We start from the raw sequence: 11026 nt of genomic DNA on the forward strand, positions 1-11026 counted from the left end.
GGGGAACTGAACTTAATTCCCACTGCAGCTCCTTGTGACTCTGGGCAAGTCACTTAACCCTCCATTGCCCATGGTACAAAATAAGTACCTGAATATATGTAAACCGCTTTGAATGTAGTTGCAAAAACCTCAGAAAGGCAGTATATTAAGTCCCATTTCCCTTCCCTTCCCTCTGGATGCCTAATTCTAGGTGCCCTGTTAGAGAATTGTCCCCTAGGTATTTCATCTGCATATACTGTACTGCTAAATTCTGCTCATTTATTTCAGAAACAATTATATTTTCAATACTGTTTTACTTTGCAAACTCAGTTTTCTATTAAACTCAATGACAGAGTGCAAAAGATATGGATATTTGATCCCACTGCACTCAGGACAAAGATGCGTTATCAGGTAGCCCTGTACCATCTCTATTACTATAGTTTGTAACCCAAGAAGCTGTCTTGTAGCTGAAGGTAGAATAATTCTCCTGTTCTGACTTGTACAGCAAAAGCTATCTTGATCTGCCTTTACCAAAATACCTTCTGAACAACACAATCACCCATTTTCCAAATATAATCCTCTTGGGTTTTGCCTTTTCACCTGAATTTTGCTGAAATGCTACAGATGGTTCAGCACCATGGTCAACGCTTTTAGGAAACCAGCAACCACCATTTCCTGAAAAATCTAAGAAGGTAAGACAAAGTAGTGCATGAGTGGGACTGAAACCAAGTCCAAAGGAAATAGTTCAAAGAAAATACGCCTTGGTTTGATCATTGTACTTTGGAAGTCATTGGATGACAGACCGGAGGGAGAATGCTCAAGACTATTATGTACATGTGTTTCATCCGTGTCAATAGATCAGATGTTTCAGTCTTCAATAAAGGCAATATTTTTAAACAATCATAGTGTTCATTCCTTCTAAAACTTGCCAGTAAGAAATATTTCACTTCCACTAGGGATATGGATGCTAGCCTTAAATCACGAAATTGAGTGTGAAGAGGATTAGCAGCATAGCACAAAAAGGTGAAACGGTATGCTCAAAAAGATTCATTCTATATTTCATCCCAATTCCCAAAGCAGCAATCTGACTGATAGAAGCTCGCTCTATGATGGCACAAACTCTGTTGTACGGCTGGTGCGCAGTACCTCCATGTATGTGATTGGAGAAGGGCAGCAGAAATCCAGTGAACCCTTAAAAAAATATAAAAGTACAACCAGCCTTGACTCAGACTGTCACTGTTACAAAGAAGAAGACAGAGCATGGATGTTCTCCAAGACTCAAGACTGTTTGCAGTATCTCCAGGATCTATTAGCGTTAAGGAAAAAGTATCTCAACAGCCTCCATAACTTAAAGTCTATGAATACAACATTACCTCTTTCCCATATATCTACCAATGCTTCCAAAGAAGGAGCAAAGCCCATACCTTCATTTAAGGTACGTAAAATACTGTAGTAGCATAGTAGATGATAGGTATGGGTCATGCATGTACAAAGCAGTTCACATATTATATACAGGTATTTTCTTTATCCTTAGTGCACTGACAGTCTAAGTTTTGTACCTGTCTAAGTCAGAGGTAGGCAATTCCAGTCCTCAAGAGCCGCAGGCAGGTCAGGTTTTCAGGATATCCACAATGAATATGCAGGAGATAGATTTGCAAGCACTGCCTCCTTGGTATGCAAATCTATCTCCTGCATATTCATTGTGGATATCCTGAAAACCTGACCTGCCTGCGGCTCTCGAGGACTGGAGTTGCCTACCCCTGGTCTAAGTGACTTGCCCAGAGTCACAAGGAGCTGCATTGGGAATTGAACCAGGTTCTCAGCCCACTGCACTAGCCATTAAGCTACTCCTCCATGTAAATAACCAGAACATCTGCACATATGTACATAAAAGCCAGTATACCAGCTATACGGTAATCTATAAAATGTTGCCTAAATGTGATGGCACATAGTTTGGAGGTGGGCACATACTTATTATGCACATAAATTACAGAGTACTATAATTTATGCATTTTTTTTTAAAGCAAACTTAGGTGTGAGCATTTACACCAGCTGTAACTGCCTAAAATACACCCATGCATTTGCCCTCCTATGCTATAAAGGAAAGAAAGGATCCAATATTCAGCTACTGTCAATCAGCATTTTGCTGACTGTTGCTGGCGTTACATCCAGAAATTCAATGCTGGCCCATTTCCGGGCTGTGGCATTGAATTTACAGGTATATGGATCTGGCGAAAACATATTCAGCACTAAACTGGCTAAGAAGAACTGCGAGAAGATAAGACTGTGTTTTATGCAGTCCTGTTTATGTAGTTATTTTAACTGGTTAATTTAATTTAAATTTAAATTTTGAATTTATAACCTACAGGAAATCATTAAAAACTCACCTCTTCAAAAAAAGCCTAGCCCTCCGATCCAACTTAACCCCCCACACCCAGCAACACAACATAACCAAGGATCGCACTGGACAACTTACCACCACCATTCCCCTTGACCCAATGATGCCTGACTCACACCAGCTCATCTGACCACAATAAATGCCTTTACGGTACTTGTAAGCCACATTGAGCCTGCAAACAGGTGGGAAAATGTGGGGTATAAATGTAACAAATAAATAAATAAATAAATAACCCGCTTTACCAACAAGTTCTAAGCAGTTTACATTTAACAGTATGTTATCAAAAGATTAGCTAACATTAATTAGAAATAGTAGTTAGTAAATAAGTAATTAGTAAGTTCCAAATACTGCCATCTAGCCAGCTAAGTGCTTACTCTGCCCCCAGAACGTCCCCCAAATAGCTGATTTTGGCTTTGAGTGGTAACCAGGAATTTTCAGCAGCACCAAATGGTTACGCCCGATTAGCCCCAGACAAGTGATTTAAATGGCCAGAAGCTTTTCCTGATTGTTGAAATCATTTTGGATTATCAGGCCCTAGGGGTCTATTTTCCTTTAGAGCAGGGATGTCCAACCTCGGTCCTCGAGGGCCACAATCCAGTTGGGTTTTCAGGATTTCCCAAATAAATATGCATGAGATCTATTTGCATGCACTTCCTCTATTGTATGCAAATAGATCTCATGCATATTCATTTGAGGAAATCCTGAAAACCTGACCTGGTGAGGGCCAAAGTTGGACACCCCTGCTTTAGAGAATAGACTCCAAATAGATTTGCTCTTGGCATCTAAAAATAGGTAATTCTTTATAGAATTACATTCCATCCCAAAATTCTATAAATGGCGCATGCAAGTTTGGACATATACCCAATTTGTGCACACAATTTCATTGAATAACGAACCAATTATCGCTGATAATTGATTGCTAATAAAATTGGCATTGATTGGTATTAATTAAAATGTATGCATTAATTTTTAGTTACGGGATTACACGCGGCTCCAAAAAGGGGTCACAGCCATGGGAGGGTCATGGGTGGATCAGGGACACTCCTACAATTTATGCACGCTATTAGACAATAAAGGAGATCCGCACCTAATTTAGATGCAAGGATTTCTATCAGGGTTTACTTGGCGTAAATCCTCACATCTAAAGTTAGGTACTAGTGGCTAGATTGTATATATGACACCTAAAATGTCCACACAGAAAAAAATAGGCGTATTCTATAAAGTATGCTTATATTTAGGTGTACTTTTTAGAATACACCTAAATTTCAATGCGATTTATAGAATACACCAAGTAAAATTTGGTGTAAATGCCTTTGACTACATTAGGTGCAGTCTGGGTGTATTCTATAACAACATGCAAGGATTTTAGAAATGCCCTTGATCTGCCCATTCCACACCCATGGCCAAACCCCCTTTTTAACTTAGAATTTACACGCACCACTTTAGAGAATACGCTTAGACAGTTGTGCGCGTAAATTCTAATTACTGCCAATTAGTGTCAATGATTACTTGTTAATTGGCAATCAGTACTAATTGGCTTGTTAACTAATTAAGTTGCTTGTGCAATATGACTGGATTTGCACATGGGAGGGGGGGAAGTGATACCGGGAGACACCGGGGGTGGGGATTTCAGGGAGGCACTTTAGGGGGGGGGTATTCCAGAGAGGGCGCTACAGCTGGCGGCGGATGGGTGGATGCAGTGAGCCTCTGCATTATCCAACTTTTCGGTTATCTGACAACCTTTCAGTCCTGATTAAGTCGGATAACCGAGACTACTGTATTAGTAAAGGGGACCTGTGTTAAAATAGTACCAGTTATGACCATGTCACTCTGCTTTCATTACTGAATATTGGCTTCCTATTTCTTATAGAATTCCCTACAAACTGCTTATGCTGTGTCACCGGATTCAAAGATCTGGGATGCCCTCATTCCTGGCCAGTTTTCTTATCCCTTACTCCCATCCAGGACCCTCCACTCGTCCCAACAATGTTTTTTTATGTGCCCCTTCTTTTCGACAAGTGTATCTTGACATAAATAGATCATTATGCTTTAGAGCTGTAGTCCCCACCCTTTTTTTAACAAATTTAAATCTCAACTTAAGGCCTACTATTTCTCTCTCACATTTCCAGATACCTCTGTGGAACAACAACCTTAGAGCATTCTTCTGGCCCGTTGCTCATTGAAAATACTAAAAGCTGAGTTAGCCCTCCCTTTCCATTTTACCCTCTTTTTTTTTTTTTTTTTAACTTGTAATCTTCCTTTCCCTAATTGCCCTCCTGTGTCTGTCTATGTTATTTTATGTTTGTAGTTTATTGTTTTTATCATATTACTAGTAAAAAAGGTCCATTTCCGAAACAAATGAAACGGGCGCTAGCCAGGTTTTCCTCGTAGTGTGTATGTTTGAGTGAGTGTGTGTGTGAGAGTGACTGTGTGTGTGTGTGTGAGAGAGAGAGAGAGAGAGAGAGTGACTGTGCGATTGTGTGTCAGAGAGAGATTGTGTCTGTGTGGTTGTGTATCTGTGAGTGTTTCAGAATGACTGTGTGCGAGTGCGTATGTGAGACACAGTGAGTGTGAGAGAGTGAGTGTGTTTCCCCCTCCTACTCTTCCCCTTTGCCCCCCTCTTATGATAGCTAAAGTAGCATCCCTTCCCTTACAGGCGAGTGCAGGGCAAACATTCATGGGCAAACTTTGATCTACACCACCACAGATTTAGAATGTTGGGACTTATGGAGGCTTCATTAGGCGTGTTTTATGTATAGAGATTTGTTCCCTCCCCCACATATTTTTTAATGTTTTTACTATATAAAGTGCTAAGAATTTTGCTCTGTATATCAAATAAACTTGGATAATAACATGTCTTATTGGTAGCCCACATTAATAACTTCTCCTATTATGCTAGAGGCTGACCAAACTCGGGCTTTTCCGGTTTCAGCTGAAACCAAATCTGTAGTCAAAATCTGAAACTGTACAGGCCCCGCCCTAAACAGCGTCCATTCCTCACACTGCCACTGCACGAAGCCTCCCTTTCTCTCCATCTCTACTGCTGCCCCCAAACACAGCCTCCCTTCCCCCCTCCTGGATACACCTATCAGCTCCCCCTCCCAGGCCTACCTTAAACCCTGGTGGTCTAGTGGCCTAACTGGGCAGGAGCAATTCACAGCTGTTCATACCCCTGATGTTTTTACCACCAAATGGTGACTGTGAATTATTCCTGCTTTTGCTGGCTCCAATCTCTAAATGGCTGCTGCAGCCTTCAGTGGCAGACTTGTGACACTGTTGCTGAAGGTCTCGGCAAGCATTTTGGTGGCAGAGATGACAGAGGCAAGAGCAGCTGTGAATCAGTCCTGCCCTGGTTAGGCCACTAGTCCATCAGGACTCAGGTAGGCCAGGGATGGTGGGAGGGTGTTGGTGGTTTTGGTTGGGGGGGGGGGGGGAAACACAGAGTTGGCAGCAGATTTGGTCTGGTGGTGGTGGTGGGGGGTGGGGGGGTGGGGTGAGCTTCAGGTTCAGTCAAAAATGCACTGGCATTTTTGGCTGAAACCAAAAGATGGCCAAATTGGAATTTTGGCTGGGTTTGGCAATTAAACCGAAACCAAAATTCTATCAGCCTCTACTTTATGGGGTAATTTTGTAAAAACATTTGTGTGCAACGCTTCTTGTGCACATGGAAAATGTTTCGTACAACATTGTGCAGATGAACATGCTTGTGGGGTAAACCTATCAACAATAAGAAGCACATATTTACACAAGATATGTGCCAGGGTTCCTGGGGATAAAGTCTAGATGGAGAGGGGCACATAGGGGCCCTTTTACGAAGCATTAGTAAGCCCACTGTGCGGCAATCTGAAGTACCGCTGGGTTACTGCAGGAGCCTGACGATAGCTTCCACCCTTAGTGTGCACCATTTCCGGTGCTACAAAAAAAATGTTATATTTTTGTAGTGCGGGAGCTCTTACCACCATCTCAACAGGTGGTAAGCCCCCCCCCCCACCAAAATGGCCACACAATAAGTGTTTCACTTACCACATGGCCATTTCTTTTCCTCAAACAAGGACAGCCTTTTATCCACTGCAGTAAAAGACAGCCTTAGCGTGCGCCAAACAGTGGCATAGCCAAGGGTGGGCCCAGCCTCACCCACCTGGGCTCAGGCCCACCTAGTAGCAGCACACCTATGATGTGACTGACAGGGATCCCTAAGTCCTACCAGCCGAAAACTATGAACAACTGTACCTCCTGAATAACTTGTAAATAGAAGATCTTCGCCTGCAGTGAGCAGTGACTGATACATACTGCATGCACCGGCCCCACAGCCTTCCCTTGATGTATTTCCCGCCTATGCGGAAACAGGAAGTTGCATCAGAGGGAAGGCTATGGGGTCAACATGAGCAGTATGTACTGGTTGCTTTCTGCCGGTGAAAATCTGCTATTTAAAATGTATGCAGGGGAGGGGGGGGGGGCGGTGTTTGAGAGACCATATGGAGGAGTGGCCTAGTGGTTAGGGTGGTGGACTTTGGTCCTGGGGAGCTGAGGAACTGAGTTCGATTCCCACTTCAGGCACAGGCCGCTCCTTGTGACTCTGGGCAAGTCACTTAACCCTCCATTGCCCCAGGTACAAATAAGCATCTGTATACAATATGTAAGCCGCATTGAGCCTGCCATGAGTGGGAAAACGCGGGGTACAAATGTAACAATAAATAAATAAATAAATAAATAAAAATGCAGGTGAGAGAGGGAGAGACCTAATCACTTGTGGAACAAGGTGCAGTTCTTCTGCCCACCCATCTTGACCCCAGGCCCACCCGAAATTGGGTTTCTAGCTACACCCCTGGCATCAAACACGTATTGATGCTAAGGCAGGCCCCTTTTATCACAGCTTAGTATAAGGGCCCCGTAATGCACACAATTACCGCTGCATCTGAGCGTTTTTGGACTTTTCATATAGGTGCCCTGTTATAAACGTATCCTATTTGGAGCTGGCTAAATCTTTGAAAAGCAGACACAGGGATCTCAAAATGAAATCCCTGCATTTGGGGACCCTTTTACAAAAGGGCAGTAGGGGTAGCATGGGCTTGGCGATTTGGCCCTACCTCCAAGCTTCTGGGGGAGCCTGGTGGTGGTTCCAACTCTCACCGCATGTCAATTCTGGTGCTAGAAAAGATTTTTAAAACTTTTCTAGCGCTGGGGGCATGACCGGTGGTAATTAGGCAGCACCATGCATTACACAGTTACCATTGGGATATTGCTGGAGCTCCCCTAGGAAATGGCTGCATGACAAGTATTTAACTTACTACATGGCCATTTTCTTCCTTTAATTTTACTGGCGACAGTAAAAGGGGGGTCTTGGCGGGCAGCAAACCTGCATGCTGATGCCACCGCAGGGCCCCTTTTACTGCAGTTTGGTAAACGGACCCCTGGTTTTGCTGGACCCACCCCTGTCCCGGCCCAATTTCTTTTCCCCATAGGCAAATATGTGTGCTGTTGGCAGTGTGCGTATATTCCTGCACTGAGGGCCTGGGCCAGTCTTTTAAAGGGCCTTTTACCATTTATCTGTGAAAATCCCTCAGTACACTTGGATTTCCTCCATTCTGCACCCAGAAGGAAAATGCTTTTGATAGCATAGTTCCAATGTGTCTAATTTTCTTACTAATTTAACAGGGGACCAGTGAAAGAAAAATCTCTCCGCCCGCTTCAGACATCACAGATGCAATAGCTTACTTCGACTTAGTCATTGCAGATTTGGATGTGGAGCGCCGACTGAAAATTCCAGCAGTAGAGCATCAGAATGCAGATGTTGATTTTGATGGTAAGTTTGTGTCCTGTGTATTAGCACCGTTACATCACTGATTAGACCTCGTGGTCATCTGGTGTGGTCACCGACTTTAAAAGTTAAACACCAGTGATGACCAGGGTAGATTAACCCTTTGATACGGCTCTAATCATCGATACATGTTAAAACTCCCACAAATAGGGCCCCTGGGTGTTTCTGACTGCAGAGGAAACTAGAAGGTAGAAGCACTGCTTGCCTATTCTTCCTGCTGTAGGCAGTGGTGGCTCTGATTCTCTCTCCCTCCCCCCCCCCAACTTCTTTTTTTATTTTAATTTAATTACATGCCTCACCAAAAATCCCTAGGCGACAAAAATACTAAAGTCGGCAAGATGAGCGAGAGCAAACAAAAGGGGATGTCCTTGAGGAAGCACTTAGCGAAACATGTGCCATGTCAGATTTAAGGTCCCCTAAGCCGACATTGCAGCAAACGCCAATAATTCAGATGAGTAAAACATTTTCTACTTTGATACAATTTAAATTTTGGTATACAGAATATAAAAATGTCTTTTTTGTTATATAGGGAAGGGAGGTGGTGTGAGACCAGTGACGATTCTGGTATGTAATCACTGCATAAACACTTCTGAGGTCACTTCACCCACTCTTTAGAGTTTTGGGGGTTCACTGGACTGTGATGTGTTGGATCACTTTATAGTCCGGAATACGAAAAACAGTATCTAAATTGTCATAAGGGAGCTTTAGGAAATGTGAATCTTTGTCCCCCCCCCCCCCCCGCCCATTCCCCATTACCTTGGGAGCGATGGTGTTATAGGGGGCTCATCTCAATATTTCTCCCAGGGCCCATTCAATCCTAGCTACACCACTGTTGCTCCCTAAGCGCTCTTCTTTAAGGGCATGTGTAAATTGCTCAGCATGTAAGGGGGACATACATGTGAGCAGAGCATGGGCAGAACATTGGCGTGTCTCCCACATATGTGCACAACTTATAGAATACTTTAAATTGTGTACACTCCTTGCTGCACTTAGGGGCACCCATTTCACCTGCCATAGAGCTGGTGTAAGTGGATATGCCTACATATAGGGATGCTGATGTGGTTTTATCCTAGGGTACTTTAACGGAATCTGGGTACCCAGATGCCCTTATAGAACAGGTACTCCCTGCGCCAGGGCCAGCGCATCACGGTAAGCAGGGTAAGCATAGCAGGGGGGGCACCGACAGTCAGGGGTGCCTGAAACCTCTGATGCTTACCTGTTGTGCCAACCCTGGGTCACAACATTCCACTGGCTTTAGCCCTGCTCTTTGGAATACTTAGCAGAGCGACAGGAGCATCTTTTTCACTTCCGCTGCTCTGCCTCTACTCAAATGGGTCTGGTGCACCAGCACCATGTATTCCTCTGAGTCACAAATTAACTACTTCCAGTTCTGTGAGACCAGAAGTAGTTATCTGTCAGACCAGAAGTAGTTAATCTATGGCTTGGAGGAGCATGTGTTGCTGGCATGCCAGGCCCATTTGACTAGAAGAAGAGCAGCGGCAGTGAAAAAGGTGCTCCTGTAGCTCTGCTAAGTATTCCACAGGTAGGTGTCTCTTTATAGAATTGCCCTCTTTTCCCCTAATTCTATGATCTTAGCACCAGCTGTGTGCACCGTTGCCAGTACCTGGACACGGCCTGGCTTTGAATCTCTGGGTCTCTTTTACTCAGCAGCAGTCAGCATTTAGAAAGATGCTCACTATCGCTGGCTGAATATGAACCAGAATATTTTAAAATATTAAAGTTAAAATCACAGATTGCTGGTTCCATTGTTTTGTGTGACTGTACATTGACTGCAGCTAGATGAAAACCTAGTTTGCTTGATGGTTTAGCCGTCCCTGGATGCCCTGAAAACTTCACTACTCCGGATCTACATTATGCTGGTTATATGCAAGATGTCTAAAAAAAAGTGCATCATTCTGACTTCTCGTCAACTAATGCCAAGGTCATGTGTTTCTGTTGCCTAACATTTTCTCTATTTGGCTTTTCAGTTGCTACCAGCAGCAGTGAACACAACTTGCATTCAAACTGGATCCTTCGTGCCCCTCGGAGATGCTCTGTGGAAGCCTCAAGGACGGCAAATGCTGAAAGTCATTCTCCAAGAAGTGGCAATAGCAGGATGAGAAGCCAGAGGAGATTAGAGAGATATCCCATGTACCTGCCTAAAGCAGTGGAGGGAGCTTTTAACACATTGAAATTCAATCCTAAGTCACGTAAAAGAGAATAGTTCTGTATATAACAGATAATGTACATAAGTACATAAGTATTGCCACACTGGGACAGACCAAAGGTCCATCAAGCCCAGTATCCTGTTTCCAACAGTGGCCAATCCAGGACACAAATACCTGGCAAGATCCCAAAAATGTTCAATACATGTTATGCTGCTTTTCCCAAAAATAAGCAGTGGATTTTCCCCAAGTCATTTTAATAATGGTCTATGGACTTTTCCTTTAGGAAGCTGTCCAAACCTTTTTTAAACCCTGCTAAGCTAACTGCCTTTGCCACATTCTCTGGCAACGAATTCCAGAGTTTAATTACATGTTGAGTGAAGAAACATTTTCTCCAATTAGTTCTTTGCAGCTTTATCGCATGCTTCCAAGTCCTAGTATTTTTGGAAAGAGTAAACAAACGATTCACGTCTACCCATTCCACTCTACTTAAGTATTTATACCAGGGTTTTCTAATGGAGTCTATACAAACAAAAGACTTTCTTTTAATATTAAGGTATTTAATATGAGGTATTTCAGACCTCATAAGCATCAGACACATGTGGCATCTAGCACCATACACTATGATCAGTGCAGGAGATCTCTCTGCAGCCCTACCTGAGTTCT

The 11026-nt window shown here is 43.4% G+C and overlaps 1 protein-coding gene across 1 annotated transcript; it reads left to right on the forward strand.

Annotated features, from left to right (window-relative positions):
• The first annotated feature begins 1012 nt into the window (after positions 1-1012).
• On the forward strand, positions 1013-10419 carry C4H13orf42 (chromosome 4 C13orf42 homolog). Its single transcript, XM_030202405.1, has 3 exons — positions 1013-1414; positions 8033-8180; positions 10184-10419. The coding sequence occupies exons 1-3, from the start codon at positions 1013-1015 to the stop codon at positions 10417-10419; spliced, it is 786 nt and encodes a 261-aa protein (XP_030058265.1).
• Positions 10420-11026: the final 607 nt, after the last annotated feature.

Source organism: Microcaecilia unicolor, chromosome 4 (assembly GCF_901765095.1).
Source record: "Microcaecilia unicolor chromosome 4, aMicUni1.1, whole genome shotgun sequence".
In the NCBI taxonomy this organism is placed as follows: domain Eukaryota; kingdom Metazoa; phylum Chordata; class Amphibia; order Gymnophiona; family Siphonopidae; genus Microcaecilia; species Microcaecilia unicolor.

Coding starts and splice junctions, on each gene's coding strand:
- C4H13orf42 (XM_030202405.1), top strand. CDS start 1,013: ATGCTCAAAAAGATTCATTCTATATTTCATCCCAATTCCCAAAGCAGC. Junction 1,415..8,032: donor AGCCCATACCTTCATTTAAG/GTACGTAAAATA, acceptor CTAATTTAACAG/GGGACCAGTGAAAGAAAAAT. Junction 8,181..10,183: donor TGCAGATGTTGATTTTGATG/GTAAGTTTGTGT, acceptor TTGGCTTTTCAG/TTGCTACCAGCAGCAGTGAA.